The sequence below is a fragment of the Leptidea sinapis genome, chromosome 14, assembly GCF_905404315.1.
Source record: "Leptidea sinapis chromosome 14, ilLepSina1.1, whole genome shotgun sequence".
In the NCBI taxonomy this organism is placed as follows: Eukaryota; Metazoa; Arthropoda; class Insecta; order Lepidoptera; family Pieridae; genus Leptidea; species Leptidea sinapis.
Genome location: NC_066278.1, coordinates 14136393 through 14158157, shown reverse-complemented (window position 1 = coordinate 14158157; position 21765 = coordinate 14136393). Strand labels below are relative to the sequence as shown.

Below are 21765 nucleotides of genomic sequence, written 5' to 3'. Positions count from 1 at the left end.
CTCATGGCAGTTCATTCCACTACGGGGATATGGGAGAAAGTTCCCCAAGCACTACACTGTGTATATATACTATCTATAAAAAAAAATATTAAAGTAGGCGTTACGTTGCGGAAATCCATAATCATCCAAATGATTAGTGTTTTCTTTAGTGTTAATTCCGGCAATATTTGTCTTTAAACAATTCGACACATGTTTCGTCTCTACACGAGGCATTCTCAGGACGTGTTGACTCGCCAAAATCTGGCACGAGACTCTATATGTACACAAATAGCACAAAGCAGCATAGTAATATATCTCGGTGCAACACTATATTTTTAAAGTTACATCTATTTAACTGTGAGAGAAGTATAGCATAGTCTATAGGATGTTGCTACAAAATTAGGCTAACACTGAAGAAAACTAGGTATTGATGATATCAAAACAAATTAGGTATTGTGAAAAACATCAGGGTAAACTGAGAACTTACATAACTATTAAATTAAAATCATGCTGTAAGGTCAGAATTTAAGTAAAATAAACACAACACAGTCCATTGTTCAGGGTCTACATGGGGGCAGAAGAGATTGCCGCAAAATATCTGGATTCATTCTGGAGTGTTGGAACATGGCCTCATACCGGGCCAATTACCCAGGTCACTGAGGACTCTCTCCAAGGTCATGGGTGACATAAGTGGTTTGATACACCTGCAGTAGTTGGGATTGTAGGATAAGTCATCGAGTTGCAGATAGTAGCCCGTGAGTACCTACTAAGAATCTATATAAGGTTAAATAAAATACATACTACAAAATTTCACAAACCTGTTTGGCTGCAATCCTTTCTTCTCCATTTCTTCCAGAAACTGAGCTGGTGAAAATGGATGTTCATTTTCTAAGTACACTCTAAGTAATGCATTGTAATGTGAGACATCCATTGGAACACCTCTCTCTGTCAATACATTCCATATTTTTTGTACAAGCAGTGTCCTCTGTTCAGGTAATTCTTCCGGCACCAACTCCCCTGAAGAAAATAATTAAAATTAAGCTTATAGTATGGGCCTCCATACTAAAAATTTCTCAATTGGCTATTTGTAATAAATTTAAAAGAACAACCTAGCTGTAGAACAAGCTCCCTTGCGATGCAATGAATTTTTAGGGGCTGGGGCTCTGCAAATGACCAGCTGCAAGTGACATTTGAAGCTCTTTCAAGGCTATGTGTATTCCTAGTTCAGTGAATTAAAATGTCCATCTTGTCACCAGTGATTTACCCTTTATTGCATAGGTAGTTTACAGAGGGTAACACAAAATAAAACAAAATAGTAAAAATAATAATTTCTCTATAGACGTCGCCATATTATTTATCGAATGTTTTATACAATGATTTTTGGTGTTTTATATTCATATATTAAAAACTTCAAATATTTGCGTCTAGTGTTATTTCTACATAGTACACGCAAATGTTACTAATTGTATACATTAAAGCCGGGTCCGCCGCTCTAATATTTTAACAAGGCTTGTTAAAAAAAACAAGTTAAAAAAACCGTCCGTCCGTTACATTTGATTTTGTTTCATTTCAAAAATGAGTTTCGGTGAAGAAGACATGGCTGCTGTTATATTAATAGTAGATTTAGTTTTCAAGAGAAAAAACAGCAATAAATTCCGAGTGCGACGTACAAGTACACTTGGAATTACATTCGTTCAATATAAATTAAGATTTGTTGATATTTGATAATGATAACACTCATTTCTGGAATTAATTACACAATTTAAATTTAAAACAAAATTTATGCACGAAGCGGGACTTGAACCCGCAACCTCTCGCGTTCGGTGCGAGCGCTCTTCCACTGAGCCAACCTTTCGAGTGACGTATAGTTCAAAAATCTGTATAGGTATGTCCTTGTTTAACTCTCAGGTTGAGGCTTCATCTACAGGATCTACTTTATAGTTGATAAACTGCTCAACCCCAATATTTGCATATAAGTAAATTGACTTAAGATGTCCCTCTTTCAAATTTAAACAATTAACAAACACACCCAAACGGTTGGTTCAATGGAAGAGCGCTCGGACGGAACGGGAGAGGTCGCGGGTTCGAGTCCCGCATCGTTCATAAATTTTGTTTTTAAATTTAACTTGTGTACGTTAACATGTTAAATTCAACACAACTGTTAAGGCATGCCCCAAATCGGTTTATAAGAAATATTATTGTGTTAACAAACACGAAGACACGGTGCAGTGGACCCGGCTTAACATTCATATTAAAACAATGTTAAACACGTTAACAAATTCCGTTTATTATTTTTTGAATGAAATAAACGTAATCTCTTTCGAATCAATATTTGAACAGGATGCAAAATATCAATAAAGACCAAAACTATCAAAATAAATATAATGTTCCTAAAATAAGCCATTTGAATCTCGTATCCATAATGATAGTTATACATTATAAAACGTGTGTTGTGGAATTATCAAAAATATTGTTGCATCTATTAATATTTTGAAATCAAAACTGACCAGTTCACAGAGGTTAAAAATGTGCTAATCCTGAAACGAAAAAGCGAAACGATAGAGACACAAAAAGGTATAGGATTCGGCACTCCAGGATGTAATATATAGGAATAAAATGTAAAATAATTATCAAACTTTGTATCACTATTATCATTACTAAAACCTACAATTATCCTCTTCCCGAAATATGTCACATTATCTTGAAGCCAAAATTTTTGAAGTTTTCTCTTCTACCACGTCCGAATTGCACACATATTTCTTTTTATTATAGAATGCAATTGTTTGTTTGTGTACATAGATTGTTCTTTTTCTTTTCTTTATTTATTTAGGGCCTTTTATATGTATATACATGTCAGCTCCATTATAATCTAAGTACATAGATTGTTCTTTTTGGAGTTATACTTCTATAGGCGCATTATGAAAAAATTATGAGAGTGAAATTGTAAGATGTGTGCACATCACTGTAACACAAAAGTAACAGGTTGAAATTGGTTATCAATTTTTTTTATAGAAAAGGAGGACAAACGAGCGCACGGTTCACCTGGTGTTAAGTGATCACCGCCGCCCACATTCTCTTGCAACACCAGAGGAATCACAAGAGCGTTGCCGGCCTTGAAGGAAGGTGTACACGCTTTTTTTGAAGGTACGCATGTCGTATCGTCCCGGAAACACCGCACAAGGAAGTTCATTCCACAGCTTTGTAGTACGTGGAAGAAAGCTCCTTGAAAACCGCACTGTGGAGGACCGCCACACATCCAGATGGTGGGGATGATATCCTAACTTGTGGCGTGTCATGCGAAGATGGAATTCGGCGGCAGGACTCAGGTGAAACAGCTCTTCGGAACACTCCCCATGATAAATGCGAGGAGAGGACACACAATTAAGCGATGTCTCTACGCAACGCCAAGTGATCCAGCCGTTCGCATAGAGTTCTGACACCACGGGATGGTCGGTGGTGTTTTTCCGTTGTCGTCAAGAGCCTCTGCTCTTGACGTGCATTCAATATAGGCAAATAGGCATAGCCTACATCAGTAAAAACCTAAATTAAAATTATATAGCACTAACGTTATAGTTAATTTAGTTTAATTTGGTTCTATTATTCTATAACCAAACTTCCACTAAACACGCATCTGTAAGTTTTACCAAGACTTTATCTTACACTAAACCTAAGGTAGGCAGTTTTACAAACGCCTATTAGAAGCTGCTCCCTTACAAAGAAATTATTTAGCAATAGTGCTGTCGAAAATTATACTACTACAGAAGAATGTGCGCTGTTTATATATCAAATGTTCCTAAAACATGACTTCCCAATTTACCAGCGTAACGTAAGCACGCCTACTCGCCTACATGCCTAATAATTGGCCCATCGCCTAAATCTTAATGAATTATATCGCGACTCCCGAGGTAAACAATAACCAACGATCCCATATCTGTCTCACTCGCTCCCATGTCCAGTGGAGTATTACCTGTTTCGCTCTGCTGCAAAGTGAAAGGCCATTTTGTTTTTTACTTTAATTGCTCAATGTTTTGATTTAATGTTTACTGTTTGTACAATGAAATAAAATAAATGGAAGTTGCTGTGTGTTGTGTGTTAAAAATAGGTACCTATCAGGTTATTCATTTATAATAGAGAAATTAGAGTGTGCTAGTTATGTTACACAATTTGCATTCGAACAAAAATAAAAATTGTTTCTTTCAATATATAGGCCGATTAAAATAAATATTACTTGAGATATCTGTGATGGTGAAAATTGTTCGATCGCTATTCCTTTACAATACCTACAAGTAACAACACGAAGGACACCGCAAAAACAGTGGTAAGCGAATTAAAATCGTTATTACCTACTAAATATTAGATCTACTTACAATATGTAGGAAAATATATTAGTTTTGAATGGTAAGCACACCGATTGTAGTGTGTAATTTGTATTTTGAGTTCATAAGTTTGAAAATTATATGTATTGAGATTAAAATTGTTTTATAAGCTACAAATATTCCAAATACATATTAATACAATAATAATTATCACATTGGATCACATTGTTCACATTGGATCATGGATGAGTGACATCTACTGGTGACTTAAGAAATATAAAAGTACACAATACAATATCACGACATTATAATATTATTAGTGATCGTGAAATCGATGTTAAATTTATGCAACATCATACATGCATGAAAAATCTACAGTGATTGCAATTTGTGTCTAGAGGGCGGTAAAAATGAAAATATCTATATTATAGTTAATTTTAATAACAAAATCTTTAATAAAAAACTATTGTGGATAAGGAGCTACAATAGGAAAACTAATTAACATATTCTGAAGCTAATTAAAAAGCGGACTCTATATGTAATTTTTGAAGAGTTTAATTTAAATCATTTAATATATAAAATTCTCGTGTCGGGGTTTTTGTAGTTAAACTCCTCCGAAACAGCCTGACCGATTCTCATGAAATTTTGTGTGCATATTGGGTAGGTTTGAGAATCGAACAACATTTATTTTTCATCCCCCTAAAAGTTAAGGGTAGTCCACCACAATTTTTTTTTACTTTTTTTGACATTTTTTTTTAATTTCAAATTGCATGCCCTTCTACGATCTACAACTATTTTTGTATCGCGATTTTTATATTATTCTGTTCCATCCACAAATCCGCTATAGGGTTGTAAGATGGCAATCGAATACAATAATTATTGCAGTACGATAAGTTTGGTAGGTCTGATAACTTTTTATACCCCAATTTTTTTTTAATTACTTTATATGGCAATACAACGTTTGCTGGGTCAGCAAGTATCAATATAGAATTATTTTGTAGAAAATATACGATGAATAATTAATTAAATTAAAATAGTGCTGTGCAATACCTAAATTTTTAACTTCATAATTTCATATTATTAGAGTAGAGTACCTAGAGTGATAAAAACTAAAATATTAGATTGACCAATTAATGGTCCCGAAACTATACGCGAAACACAAACAACTTCAATATTTTGACCTCAAAACCTAGCGCTGTCGGAATAAGCCCAACTACAACAAGTTTGATCTTCATGCCTACCTTGCTCGAAAACCAATGCACGCCCCTGGTCAAGAGTCGAGTTGGAGGCAAAAAAGAAAAGGAGTGCACAGGAGATCGGCTTTCTCTTTTGCCGTATGGGCCAGGGTGTCATTCCTCATGTGCAACGGCGGCGGAGACGGCTGGTTGAAGTTACCAAGAGCAGCTTTCGACAACGACCAGAACTTGCGTGTTCCGGTTGGGTAACTGGAAAGCTGCTCGCCGATTTTGACGACGTGCTTCGATTTCACACAGGCGATTTGCCGCTTAAAAATCTGCGGGCACGGTTATATTTCCTCTTCAGAAATTTGCAGTTCGTATATTTGAGCCCAACGCCGCAACCCAAGTTTGATACGCCTGTTTTTTGCAGTCAGATGCTGCTTTAATTGACGCATCGAACCAGGGCTGTGATCTGCCGGCGATCGGTACAACAGAACTTGGTATAAAAATATCCATGCCAAACGTGGCGGGTCGCTGGTGGTCTGCGACATTGGCGTCGGATAGGCCCTACACTCCTGACCAGGCAATGGCCACCGGTCCTCGACACTAACCTATGCGAAACATAGCGGCACTAGGCCGCTACTTCACGCCGGTATTCTGTGCGAGTGTGGTAATCAACCCGGACGAGTCTGGCCCGATGGTGCTAACGTCATAAGACGGCAGCTTGACTGTCCCACTTCTGACATCCTGATGGTGGAAATGATACCTTAATTTGTGGCAAGTCGTGCGAAAGTGGAATTCGGCGGCAGGAATCAGGTCAAGCAGTTGTTCGGAAAAGTCTCAGCAACTCCATATGATCTAGCCGTTCACAGAGACTGGATCCCCAACAATTCGAGTTTTTTGTGCGAGTGAGCGTACTGTCGTCACAGGACGACACCATGACTCTGCCACATCCTTGTAAGCCCAAAACCCTTGTAGTCACTCACAACTCACAAAACAGTAGTTTCGTAAGTTTAATCGTAAAAAAATACTTTTTAAAAGTTCATTAAATTTTTAATTTGTTAAAATTATTATAACATTCGAATAACACAAAAATAGTTGTATCCTAGCCTTGGGTAGGTATTTGGTAATGGTTGCTATATAAGTTTAAAAAAGTATGGATAAATTATAATTGTGAGGTATGCCCTATTAAAGACTTATTTTTTTCTTTATTAGAATGTTCACCAGTTGTCATCACTCTTCAGTGATCAGTGTATCGCGAGTGGGCGAATAGATTATGTGTTTGCCTTTCGAAGGAATCAAGCTAAAATGGACACTAACAACTATTTGACTTTACGTACCTACGTGTGTAAATTGTGTTCTTAAGTTTGTTAATTGTTATTGCTTTTTACTGTGAATTTGACATTCATTTTTCTTTGACGTTTGCGTATACGGGTGAGTTTTTTTTAAGATAAAACAAGATGCACAATATTGAATTTGAAGTTCAGTTCAGTTATACCGAAATAAAAATGTGTTAGTAAGAATGAACATAGTGAATTTTTATTGTGTCGCAAATAATCAAACAAATCAAAGGTGAAGCCGACGATCCAGAGGTCAATGTACATTGACTGTACAGTAGTGTTCACTGTTAGCTCATTTATTTGAATATTTATTTCACTTTTTTTAATTTAATGTTTTTAATCAAATAATTAATTATGCAATACTTCTGTGGACTAGTTTTACTTATATTTTTATTTATTTCATAGGTTTGCAGTCCATACCGTGTATTGATACAATCCTATGCATTTTTTTCAGTTTTTAGAAGCATTTACAGACCAATAAGATCAAGAATGGTCTGAACATATCTATTGAGTGATGTTATAAGTTTACATGCCTTATGGGCTATGATGTTTTTCGTCTGACGTCTGTCAAACTGTGAACATTACTTATCGATCGTCTCCGCATTTTAAAAAGTAACAATAGTACAAAAGTGATTTATCAGGAATAAACAGCACAGAAAATAGTAAAACAAACAGTGTTGAAAAATATAAACTAATAATCCTTTCGTAGGAAGAACAGAGAAATAAAAATCGAAAGTTGGACGAAATAACTTGGAGAGTAATTATTAAAAAGTTAAATACCACAGAGTATAGACTAAAATCGGAAGGCCGATTATTGTCAAACTCACAAAAGTGTTGCCAGATCAGTCCTAGACCTACCAATTAGTAGAAAATCGGCACAAAGTATGGGCGAGCAAACAAAAATATTAGTGGCCACTTTAAAGGATGAGATTATAAAACAAAACGATAAACAAACCCAAACCATAACTGAGACTATCAGCAATACTATTTAAGAACAACTGTTGCCAATTAACAACGAAGCTATGAAGTCTGAGATTTTGCTACTGAAATCGAAAGTAAAATATATGGAACTTGAATCGAGGAAAAATAATGTCTTACTGCATGGGGTTGAAGAAAAAGAAACTAACAATCTTGAACTAATTAATACTTTAATAGAACTTTTCAACATGCCCAGCTCAACAGAACAAGCGGAGGAGGAGGACCACGACTGGGATAAATGGGAAATGAGCAACGTATACAGAATAGGGAAAAAGACAGAAGGCAAAACAAGACCTATTAAAATTTCGTTAACCCTTGCATGGAGAAGAACCGAAATCTTGAAAAAGAAGAAAAAATTCCCAGAAGGAGTCTACGTAACAGAAGACCTTTCGGGAGAGGAATTGAAGGAAAGAAAAGCTCTTATCCCAAAAATGAAGGAAGCCAGAGAATCTGGAAAGTACGCAACAATAAGGAATGGCAAACTAATAATACGAGACAAAATGGAATCTGAAAAAGGAAGAGAATCCCATCTACCACACTATCTACTCCCCCAAACAACTTTAGCAAAGCTCCAGGAAAACCAAAATTACACCAACCTGCTAAAATATCAAAAACCAACCCAACAGATCAATACAAAGTCAATTCAAATACAAAGGAGACATCAAAACACTAGAAATAGGCATTAGCTGAAATAAAAACACCACAGCAAGAACTATGTATTATCAACAAAACCAAATTGACATTCCCCAACCCGGCTGGGGAATTAGACCACCACCCACCAACCAACACAATACCGAATCAACATAATATATTCTCACTAGGAAACAATATTAACAATGAAGAAAAATCTAAAACTCACCCCATTAAAGAAAGCATCCATATTGCAGCACTTAATGTTTTAACCCTAAAGTGGGATGAGAGTGTAACATAACTAAATAATGCACTTAATGATATCAAATGGGACATTCTCGGTCTGAGCGAAGTAAAGGCGAAAAATAAGGCCAAAACGGGGTAGGTTTAATTCTTAAAAAGCACATGATACAATATATTGATGAGTTCATAGGAATTTCGGACCGTTTAGCAGTGCTAAATATAAAATTACCCAATTACGAAGACATGTGGTCTAGCAAGCTTACTCTCTGACTGAACAAGCGGACAAAATGACAATTGAAGAATTCTACGAGAACCTTAACAGTACCATAAAGAAATATACACACAAAAACTTAATAGTGATGAGAGATTTTAATGGCCAGACAGGTGAAAGCCTGCCAGAAGAAAGACATGTTCTTGGACCTTTTACATATGGAACTTAACAAACAAAAAATGGAGAAAGACTCATTAATTTGTCTTTCGAAAACAACCTCTTTACCCTAAATAGCAAATTTAAAAAGAAAAGTTTGAGAAAATGGACATGGGTATCATCAGGAGTCAAATACAAAAATGAGATTGATTTTATTCTCACCAACAAACAAAGATGTTTCAATTTACAAATTTAATTTTAGCACGAACCATAGAATTGTTAGGGTAGATCTCACAACACAACATACAAAGACACAAAGACCCAGGAGGAACTTTGATGTTAAACTGAGTATTAAAAACGTAGAAGAAGCAGCAAACAAACTGACCGAAAGATGGGCAGACTTTGACAAGGAAACTAGGAACAATATATAGATATCCAAAAGAAATATAACTGGTTAGAGACTTCAATCAAACTAGCATAAAGTACAGGCACTTATAATGAAAAGAAGGGAAGCTATATATCAGCAAAAACAAAAAATCTCCTTGAAGAAAAGAAACAAATAATGAGTTCCAGAGATACAGAGGATCGAAAATGTATATCAAAGTTGAGTAAAGAATAGCAGCATATAGTATTGTTATATAAAAAAGGTGACAAACTTAATATAGGTAATTATCGTCCAATCAGCCTTATGTCCAATCTGTATAAAATATATGCGAAAATACTGCTAAGAAGACTAGAAAGAAAATTTGATGACAACCAACCAGATGAGCAAGCAGGTTTTCGTAAAGGTTATTCAGTATTGGACCATATACATGTTATGAGGCAGATCATAGAAAAATCCTATGAATACAACCAATTATACTACATATTATATATAGACTACAGCAAGGCTTTAGACTCTTTAAGGACGCGTTCTCAAAACAGAGAGGTATCGAATCGCACTACTACACTGACACCGCTCAAACACATACACGTACTTAAAGTTAATTGCGGGAATCAAACGAATTTGATACTTTAGCATGTTTGAATTTTATTTTTTTAATACCTATGTATTTTTGATAATTGGTTGATGTATTCGTTTAGTAGTTAAATATTAGAATTTTAGATGGCAATTCTGTCGCATAACGTCGTGTCCAGTAAACGCAGTTTTTTTAAATCCAAGATGGCCGCCGCGAAAAATTATGATTTCAACAATATGGGTATCGTATCCGAAGTTATCGAGGGTGCAGAGATAGGTCTTTCGGCAATTAGATAGGTCTTTCAAAATCAAATTTTGAGATTTTTTAATTAGATTGGTAACGGAATGTGTTTTGTACATATTGTGAGTGAAAAGTCGAAACGTAAATATTTCTATATTTAGGGAATGAAGAATTAATTTAGCATGAGGGATATTGTTAGACAGGCCTTTTATAAGATAATTTAAGTTTATGAATGAATTCTAATTTTGACGATGTAAATGACACCCATGAAGAAAATTTTGTAGATTTCATAGGCGCCATCATGGATTTCGATTTAGGCCCGCTATTCGTTATTGTTGACACCAAAATCCATGAAAATGACACCCATGTAAAGGAGTGGGTAAGTTTCATAGGCTTTTATGTAAAAGGCATTAATTATTTTCTCAAAATTGATTCCTTTAGAATTCTTTTTGGTGTCATTTCTAATAACTACTAGATACTACTACCGCTTCGGAAACAAATGGCGCTCTGAGAGAAAAGAAGCGGCGCAAGAAACTCTCCCAGCATTCTTTTTTTGCGCTCTTTTCAATAAAAATATAGAATATTGTACAGTCATTCTACCGCTATAAAATAATCACAATCTAGTCTCAGGCTGTCCGATCATTTAGATATTCATCAGTGGAGTAATAGGATTTACGACACAGCCATTTTTTTATAAAAAAATTTAAATTTATTTATTTATATGTGTATAGAACATCATTGGGTTTTATAGCTGATTTATTGATGTCTTATGGATATATTTTATTTTGTTTAAAAGGTCAATAGGGCAAAGGTCTATTGTTATTTTACTTATAAGAAAAAAAATTCCGATTACTTACCAATGTTGTGATATTATGATTTAATGTTATGTTATTAATATTTTCCTTAAATTGAGAAGTGTATTAGTTACTAACAGATTTAATTTTATTTTTATATATATATATATATATATATATATATATACTTATATAAATTTATTGCCAATGTTTATGGCAGCAGTAGACTTGGGGGATTATATATATATAAATATTTAATTCTCAAAGTCTGTGTCTCGGTGTCTAGAGAATACCAGCGTTGAGAATTAAAATTCCCAACATAATGCTGACTAGACACCATTTTGGTTCTGTAATGTCCATAATATTGTTATTAGTAATAAGATTTCTGTATTTTTGAACCAAATAAAGTATTTAATTATTAATTAATATTATTAAAAAAACATGAAAATGACACCCATGAAGAGATGTTGGTAAATTTCACAGGCGCCATCTTGGATTTTGATTTTGACCCGATATTCGTTATTGTTGACCCCGAAAACCATGAAAATGACACCCATGAAGAGAAGTTGGTAAATTTCATTGGCGCCATCTTGGATTTCGATTTTGACCCGATATTCGTTATTGTTGACCCCGAAAACCATGAAAATGACACCCATGAAGAGAAGTTGGTAACTTTCATCGGCGCCATCTTGGATTTCGATTTTGACCCGATATTCGTTATTATTGACCCCGAAGACTATGAAAATGACACCCATGAAGAGAAGTTGGTAAATTTCATCGGCGCCATCTTGGATTTCGATTTTGACCCGATATTCGTTATTGTTGACTCCGAAAACCATGAAAATGACACCCATGAAGAGAAGTTGGTAACTTTCATCGGCGCCATCTTGGATTTCGATTTTGACCCGATATTCGTTATTATTGACCCCGAAGACTATGAAAATGACACCCATGAAGAGAAGTTGGTAAATTTCATCGGCGCCATCTTGGATTTCGATTTTGACCCGATATTCGTTATTATTGACCCCGAAGACGATGAAAATGACACCCATGAAGAGAAGTTGGTAAATTTCATCGGCGCCATCTTGGATTTCGATTTTGACCCGATATTCGTTATTGTTGACTCCGAAAACCATGAAAATGACACCCATGAAGAGAAGTTGGTAAATTTCATTGGCGCCATCTTGGATTTCGATTTTGACCCGATATTCGTTATTATTGACCCCGAAAACCATGAAAATGACACCCATGAAGAGAAGTTGGTAAATTTCATCGGCGCCATCTTGGATTTCGATTTTGACCCGATATTTGTTATTGTTGACCCCGAAAACCATAAAAATGACACCCATGAAGAGAAGTTGGTAACTTTCATCGGCGCCATCTTGGATTTCGATTTTGACCCGATATTCGTTATTATTGACCCCGAAGACTATGAAAATGACACCCATGAAGAGAAGTTGGTAAATTTCATCGGCGCCATCTTGGATTTCGATTTTGACCCGATATTCGTTATTGTTGACTCCGAAGACTATGAAAAAGACACCCATGAAGAGAAGTTGGTAAATTTCATTGGCGCCATCTTGGATTTCGATTTTGACCCGATATTCGTTATTATTGACCCCGAAAACCATGAAAATGACACCCATGAAGAGAAGTTGGTAAATTTCATCGGCGCCATCTTGGATTTCGATTTTGACCCGATATTTGTTATTGTTGACCCCGAAAACCATAAAAATGACACCCATGAAGAGAAGTTGGTAACTTTCATCGGCGCCATCTTGGATTTCGATTTTGACCCGATATTCGTTATTATTGACCCCGAAGACTATGAAAATGACACCCATGAAGAGAAGTTGGTAAATTTCATCGGCGCCATCTTGGATTTCGATTTTGACCCGATATTCGTTATTGTTGACTCCGAAAACCATGAAAATGACACCCATGAAGAGAAGTTGGTAAATTTCATAGGCGCCATCTTGGATTTCGATTTTGACCCGATATTCGTTATTGTTGACCCCGAAAACCATGAAAATAACACCCATGAAGAGAAGTTGGTAAATTTCATCGGCGCCATCTTGGATTTCGATTTTGACCCGATATTCGTTAATGTTGACCCCGAAAACCATGAAAATGACACCCATGAAGAGAAGTTGGTAACTTTCATCGGCGCCATCTTGGATTTCGATTTTGACCCGATATTCGTTATTATTGACCCCGAAGACTATGAAAATGACACCCATGAAGAGAAGTTGGTAAATTTCATCGGCGCCATCTTGGATTTCGATTTTGACCCGATATTCGTTATTGTTGACTCCGAAAACCATGAAAATGACACCCATGAAGAGAAGTTGGTAAATTTCATCGGCACCATCTTGGATTTCGATTTTGACCCGATATTCGTTATTGTTGACCCCGAAAACCATGAAAATGACACCCATGAAGAGAAGTTGGTAACTTTCATCGGCGCCATCTTGGATTTCGATTTTGACCCGATATTCGTTATTATTGACCCCGAAAACCATGAAAATGACACCCATGAAGAGAAGTTGGTAAATTTCATCGGCGCCATCTTGGATTTCGATTTTGACCCGATATTCGTTATTGTTGACCCCGAAAACCATGAAAATGACACCCATGAAGAGAAGTTGGTAAATTTCATCGGCGCCATCTTGGATTTCGATTTTGACCCGATATTCGTTATTGTTGACCCCGAAAACCATGAAAATGACATCCATGAAGAGAAGTTGGTAAATTTCATCGGCGCCATCTTGGATTTTGATTTAATATAGACCATTATTAGAGATGAACTTATAAATCACTTATTCTTCAAAAAATTACAGAAACATAATTTATTGAAAATCTGACTGCGTACAAAATATGTAAAGTATCAAAGACAGTATTGTATAGCTTATAAAAAATTTTCATGTTCGTACAGCGATCTTTCCGTGTACGAGCTGCTGCTTACAACCGACACAGGGTCTACCCACGACGGCGGCCGAGCGCGGACTGAGGTTATTTCGATAGATCTTTCTGTGCAATGCGTACGGAGTGACAAAATAAAATAACCCTTAATACCACACTTTAAAGCTCATGCTTATCAGAAATATATATGAATTTTAGACGATTCATTTTTATTTTTTTCTGAGATTATTTATTAGATATTCATTAATTCATTTCCTGTGTTTTTGAAAATATTATATCTGCTTTCCTTACATTATATTTAAGAGCCAAAATTGTGTAAGTGGTAGCAGAAAACTGATCCTGAATGAAGCCCCATTTCGTCAATTTTGTGTGAAGAGGTAACGGATAATCGTTTTTACGACATAAAATATCAAATTTTCAAAGCAAACATTTCCCGCTAATTGGAGATAAAGAAGTAATCTATTTATGGCAATTTTTAGTTTTGTTAGACTTAGTTTAATTTCATCACTAACTCTACCGAAAAATATCTTATTTTTGTCGGATTCGAAAATGCGTCCTTAAGTCACAATAAGATATGGGAGGCCCTAAGAGAACAAGGTATTGAAAGCAAGTACATAAGAATACTGAGGAAGATATACAAGGAAAGTACAGCAGGCATACAGTTAGAAAACAAAGGTGAACCATTTAGCATACAAAAGGGTGTCAACAAGGGTAAACCGCTTTCCCCAAAACTTGCTCGGCAGTTCTTGAAATAATATTTAGAAGGCTAAATTGGGACAGATTTGGAATCAACATTGATGGAACCTGGCTAACACATCTAAGATTTGCAGATGACATAGTTGTCTTTGCAAAAACCCCACAAGAACTGAATATCATGACAAACGATCTGGCATTAGAAAGTCACACAATGGGATTAAAAATGAAAATGGAGAAGACAAAAGCTATGACCAATGGACCTAAGAAAGAAACCATCAGAGTTGGCCAAAGTGAGGCAGAATGTGTGGATGAATATGTCTACTTAGGACAAATTATTTCACCCAGAGAAAATATAGAAAAAGAAATCAACAGGAGAATAGCAAATGGATGGAAAAGATATTGGATCATGAAAGAAATAATGGAAGATAAAGAACTGCGTTCAACACATGCATTCTCCCTGTATTGGCCCTTAACAAATTAAACTTTAAAAAATTAAACATATGCCAGCACTCAATGGAGCGAAGCATGATGGGAATCAAGAAAAAAGATCGAGTTAGGCTAGAAGACATCAGGAAAAGCACATAAGTTCAACACATAGAAACAAATATCAGGAAACTGAAATGGGAATGGGCTGGGCCATATGAGTAGAGGGAAGGAGAAGTGGAACAAAAAAGTCACAGAACGGTATCCTAGGAATGGCATAAGAAACAGGGGAAGACCCCGGCAAAGATGGGAGGACGACCTTGCTAAATTTGCAGAAGTGACCTGGAGCCGGGTTGCCTAGGACAGAAAGGAGTGGAAAAGGTTGGAGGAGGCCTATGCCAATTGGCAAACAGCTGAAGAGTACCTGGATTTTATATAAGTTAGATATAAGAAGTTGTATTGTTTATTTTTAGTTGAATAAAAGGCTTTATTATTATTATGGGTTATGAGCACCTGTTCATTTTAACTCGACAACACCATATTATTACCTTATCCAAAACCAATCATTATCATTCATACTTTATAATTAGTTTGAGAAGAGCACATAATACCAATTAGCATTAGGAAATGCTGTAATATTTATTAATCAAATAGCAAACTCATGAGCTCTTAAATGTTTTTATAAAACTTGAAACTATTTTATTCTGTATTCTGGTAAACAATAATATCTCCTATCATAGAAAGGATCAATAAAAAGGGAAATCAAAATAACTTATTCTAACTTTTTAATTAGAGCATGAATTTTCAGATCATGAGAGATAATTAATGGTAGCAAATACACAACTGGTGATGTTCAAAAAAAGGATAACTATTTCAGTTGTGTGCTTGCAGGACCATTGATATTTATTGGCAATAGTGATAGCACGACATCAGCATTAAAAGGGATAAGAGCTCTTTTATGTTTGAAGCAGTGTTATTGTAATGTTTAAGGTTGTCAGTTACATAATAGTACCATAAATAACTTACCACAACATCTTATAACTAAAAGGGATTGAGAACTAGTTATATCATTTTTCACTCGAATTTCATCAAACACCTCGTCTATATCTCTTTTTGTAATCCTTCCATATCTTCTTACTTCAGAGTCTAACCTTTGCAATAGTGGTTCCAAACGTTCAGACTTCTTTGAAGTAGAGTAATCTTTCAAAAAAATACTAAAAAAGGGGTTAAATATATCAGTATTTATGTAAATAACTCTTAGAATCAAAAGTAGGTATTATACTTGAAAGGTTACCTTTTTTATAACCTGCAATAACATGAAATATTATACCGATCATCTTACCTATTTGTAGCGCCCAATAACCTGTGATTATTAAAGACATTTGTTTCGGCTGTTTTGGCAGAATTAATCAAGAGTGTCCTAGCTGCTCCGGTAAAATATCTGACAAATTTTGTCGAACGTAACAACGACATTTTTATTTATTCAATAACATCAATCACTTAAAATTTTTGTTAAAATTTAAAACAGTAACACGATACTTAGTCGTAGTCGTAATTGATAATTCTTGTTGAAATACTGATTAAAAAATCACAGAAAACCGCACGCAAAAAAACTCACTATATTCCACAATTCCTTCCAAATTCCCATTTCTCAATCATTCTCAGTGATAATTTTTTTCTCCATTATTTGGACGGGCATAGGGTTCAAGCCCATACAGCCATTTCAGAGATAATATGACGCGTCTTTAGTAGTTTGTGATTTCTCTTTCCCGAACGATTAAAACGCCGCGCGCGATTAAACGATTCCCCACAAAAATAATTCATTACATTGATTCGTTCCACTAACCACGTGGATTCAAACAACAATCGTGCGACCACCGCGCGCCATTCACTTACGTTGCTACTTGCATTGAGCGGGGTCGCTTTAGAGTTTATTTAACTTTTTAGATATAAAAATTTCAATCTCAATATTACATTTGTTTGTAGACAGTAACTACAAATAATTTTTAAACCTTAATTTAAAAAAAAGTGTGTGCTTTACGCGTGATAGAAGTAAAACTTCATAATAATTAACTTTAGGAATAACTAACAGATACATTAAATAAAGCGTTGTTACCAAATATGCACTCGCGTATTACTGAGGAGCTTTGTTAGATTTTTTGCTATTTTTTTTTCTCGGAAACGCTAACGATATAACTTCATCTTTTGAGCAAAGTTGGCATTTTCTCTATCAAAATAAAAGAATGCCTTTTTGATAAATAATATCATCATATTTAATCAAGTGAGATTTTATATATTTTACAAGGAATGATATAATGTGTTATTTTGATATTATTATACATCAGAAAATATACACTTAAACTTTTTACAGTTGAGGTCATTATGATTAACTTTATTTTCTCTTTTATGTTTATTTATTGATGAAAGAGTAAGATGTTCCTGGGATTCCGCCAATTTATTTGAATGATTATTATTTTCATTTTATAATTCATTAATAACATTTGCACATTTTAAAATATTCACTCATTAAATAAGATAATCGGTAATAAGAAATTGAAGGTTATATTAGCACATTAATATGTCGTTGTTATTGAATATGGCTGTTTAGAGACTGAGCGTTTGGCGATTAAATAAAACAACTGCTTGACTGTGAGGAATATGTGGAAGATATATGGAAGATAAATCATTTAAAAGGTTACACGATATATATACAAAATCCTTAAAACTAGTTACCCAATTACAATCGTTACTTAAAAAATATTTACAAGTTCAGAAAATACACACCAATACTAAAGCTTACATTTCAACCAATAGTAAAACGTTTCATTCAATAAGAATTGAGAATAATATTATATGTTCTATCTCGCTCTAAAATTAATGCTGTCGCAGTTTGTGTAAACTCGCGTCGAACCTCGATCATGCGATGTCAATGAGCATTCCGCACCTACGTTGTTGCTCATTGATTAAAATTGCATGAATAGCGATCGACGCCCGAGCCCCGACGCGTCATTCGAGGACACTCGGCCTTGCTGCGCGGTTGTGTAACGCGGAGCATATGACTGATCACGTGAGTATGTCTGCGATCGTCGAGAGAAAGTACGATGCTTGAAACTTCACTGATGACTACTGGTGATCTGTATGATTCTATGAGTTGATGTACAGCATTATGAAATGGAATGAAATCAGAGCTAATATTACGTTATACAAAATAAAATGTTCTTATCAGAGCTAATATTACGTTATATAAAATAAAATGTTCTTGTCAGAACGAATCTTTCGGCATACGCTTATTACAGTTATTATGCACGATTACTATTTCTACGATCTATAATGCTACGTTACAAGTTGGATATTAGACATTTGTATTAATTGATATTATTGTTTGTAGGTACAGCTACAGCTGTATGGGCTCGAACCCTTTGCCTATCCTAATAATGGACGAAGAAACCATAAACCGCCATAAACAAATTAACGAATGTCGCAAATGTCAGAAAAATTCTGATAACTTATATATTATTTATTACAAAAGTAGTAATAAATAAGCAAATTATACACTTGGAGATTTTCAAAAAATATTGCTGAGCATATTGAAATGTTTTTTTTTATTAAACCATAAAATTATAACGGCTTAAAAAATTGTTTCATTTAACTTTTTTAATGAGCGTTACTTCCGTCAGAAAAAAATTCTAAATTACCCCCAAGTCGCGCCTAATTCCTGATCAGGAAACCTAATCCGTTTTCCAACCGTTTGCGCCAAGCCTAAAGAAGTTTTACTTCAACAGTAAAAATATTATTTTGCTATGTTGCTATATATTATTTTATTATTTTGGAATTTTATTAAAAAAAAGAAGCCATTTTTAACATTTTCTGTGTTAACATATTTCGGTAGTCTCTCAAAGATAAATATAAAGACATAAATATTATGACTGTTCATTGTCAGTACATTTATGAAAATTTAATATACGTTCACAAAAATTGTCTCCCTTTTGGTCTTAATAGCGCTTTTCACTAATATAACACTAGAATTAAGGGATTGCTTGTAACTAATTCTAGTAGGCTTCATTAGATACATATTAGCTTTAAGGATAAATGTATACAATTTTGTAATAAAGTCCCAGCCACTGTTCAGGCATTATCTATTCTTAAATTTAAATGTTTTATTAAATAATGGCTCTGTCGTAAATCCTACTACTTCACAGCTGAATATCTAAGTGCTCAGACAGCCTGGGACTAGATTATGATTATTTTATAGCAATGGCAATGTCAGTTGAATATTGTATAAAAGAGCGAAAAAAAATGCTGGGAGAGCTTCTTGCGTCGCTTCTTCTCTCTCCATTTGTTTCCGAAGCGGTAGAAGTATCTAGTATATTAGAAATGACATCAAAACTAATTTAAAAGGAATCAATTTTTATAAAATAAATGCCTTTTATGGTTTTCCAAATTCTTCCTGCAACAATTAACCTGTCTAGAATGTTTTTTTTTATGGAATCAGAGGACAAACGAGCGTACGGGTCACCTGTTGTTAAGTGATCACCGCCGCCCACAATCTTTTGCAACACCAGAGGAATCACAGGAGTGTTGCCGGCCTTTAAGTAAGGTGTCCGCGCTATTTTTGAAGGTACCCATGTCGTATCGTCCCGGAAACACCGCACAAGGTGTTCACATTCCACAGCTTTGTAGTACGTGGAAAAAAGCTCCTTGAAAACAGCACTGTGGAGGACCGCCACACATCCAGATGGTGAGAATGATATCCTAACTTGTGGCGTGTCGTGCGAAGGTGGAATTCGGCGGCAGGAATCAGGTTAAACAGCTCTTTGGAACACTCCCCGTGATAAATGCGGTAGAAGACACATCGAAGTGAAGACGACAATGAACCATCATCAGTGCTGTAGTCTGCATAGCAATGAATGTTGGAGGTGTCCAACATATCATTGATATTCAGAAGAAACAGCGTGGGAGACAGCACACAGCCTAGGGGCACTCCAGCATTCACGGGCTTCGGGTTCGAGCAATATCCGTCGACAACGACCTGTATGCTGCGCCCAGTGAGGAAGCTGGAGGTGCACTTGCGCAAGCTCTCGGGAAGCCTAAATGATGGAAGTTTTGAGAGGAGCGCCTTGTGCCATACACGATCGAAGGCCTTCGCTATATCCAGGCTAACTGCCAGGCCTTCCCCCTTGCTTTCAATAGCCGCAGCTGATCTATGTGTTAGGTATACCAGAAGATCACATGCCGACCGACCATGGCGAAACCCGTATTTCGTCGGTCGTTGATCAACTGGCGACCCTCTAGGTATACCAAGAGCTGACGGCTAATTATGCTCTCCATGATTTTGGAGAGCAGGGAGGTAATAGCAATAGGCCTGTAGTTTGCCGGATCCGAACTGTCTCCTTTTTTTTGTATCGGATGGACAAGGGCTGACTTCCATGAGTCAGGGACTACGCCTTCAGAATAAGAGTGCCGGAATAAACGCGTTAGCACCGGCGTCAACTTAGGGGCACACGTTCTAAGCGCGATTGGAGAAATGCCATCCGGCCCCCTCGACTTCCTGACGTCCAACGAAAACAGAGCTCGCCTAACAGTTTTCTGTCTGAACTGTACTTCAGGCATAGAGCTCTGACACCGCGGGATGGTCGGCGGTGTTTTTCCGTTGTCGTCAAGAGTCGAGTTGGAGGCGAAAAGAGTGCAAAAGAGATCGGCTTTCTCTTTTGCTGTATTGGCCAGGGTGTCATTCCTCATGTGAAACGGTGGCATGGACGGCTGGCTGAAGTTACCAAGAGCAGCTTTCGACAACGACCAGAACTTGCGTGTTCCGGTCGGGTAACTGGAAAGCTGCTCGCCAATTTTGACGACGTGTTTTGACTTTGCACGGGCGATTTGCCGCTTAAAAAATCTGGAGGCACGGTTGTATTTCCTCTTAAGAACTATGCAGTTCGGATCCTTTGTGCCCAGCGCCGCAACCCAAGCTCAATACGCCTGTTTTTTGCAATCAGATGCTGCTTTAACTGACGCATCGAACCAGGGCTGTGATCTGCCACCGATCGGTACTACAGTGTTAGGTATAAAAATATCCATGCCCTGTAGTATCACATCGGCTACTGCAACGGCGCAGGCACTAGGATCATCCAAAGGGAAACAAACCCTGCCCCAAGGGTAGGATGGAAAAAAGGAACGCATCCTATCCCAATCTGCTGACTTGTATTGCCAAACGCGGCGGGTCGCTGGTGGTCTGCGACGTTGGCGTCGGATAGGCACTACACTCCTGACCAGGCAATGGTCGGACGTTCCGAGAGGGGCGTCGACGGTGACCTGGTAACTATCGGGATGTGTAGTCAGCAGAAGATCTAATAAGGACGGCATTTGGCTATCCACATCCGGGAGCCGCGTTGGCGACTCAACCAATTGGGACAGACCATACACCAATGAAAAATTATGCACAGATCGTCCTGCGTAGTCTGTGGTACGTGATCCAAGCCATTCGGCATTGTGCCCGTTGAAATCACCCAAGACTACGATTTCAGCGGAGGGGATCTGTGCAAGCACGTCGTCAAGTGCCACTTGAACGCAGCCTATGAGATGATCGGTTTCTGCGTTACCACTATGGGACCTGTAGACACACGCATAGATGCGGACGCGATCCTCTAAATCAACGCGGAGCCAGAGAGTGGACAGGTCCCTACCCTCAAAATTGCCGAGACGG

General features: G+C 36.5%; 1 protein-coding gene across 1 annotated transcript in view; it reads right to left on the bottom strand.

Moving 5' to 3' along the window:
- The window catches only part of LOC126967947 (leucine-rich PPR motif-containing protein, mitochondrial), a 31005-nt gene extending 14283 nt beyond the window's left edge, over window positions 1–16722 (bottom strand). The window contains exons 1-3 of the mRNA XM_050812661.1: window positions 16408–16722; window positions 16092–16279; window positions 798–996 (exon numbers count right to left, since the gene is read on the bottom strand). Of these exons, the coding sequence (XP_050668618.1) occupies window positions 798–996; window positions 16092–16279; window positions 16408–16538 (518 nt within the window). The 5' untranslated portion in view covers window positions 16539–16722. The remainder of the gene's footprint in view (window positions 1–797; window positions 997–16091; window positions 16280–16407) is intronic.
- Between the last annotated feature and the right edge of the window lie 5043 nt (window positions 16723–21765).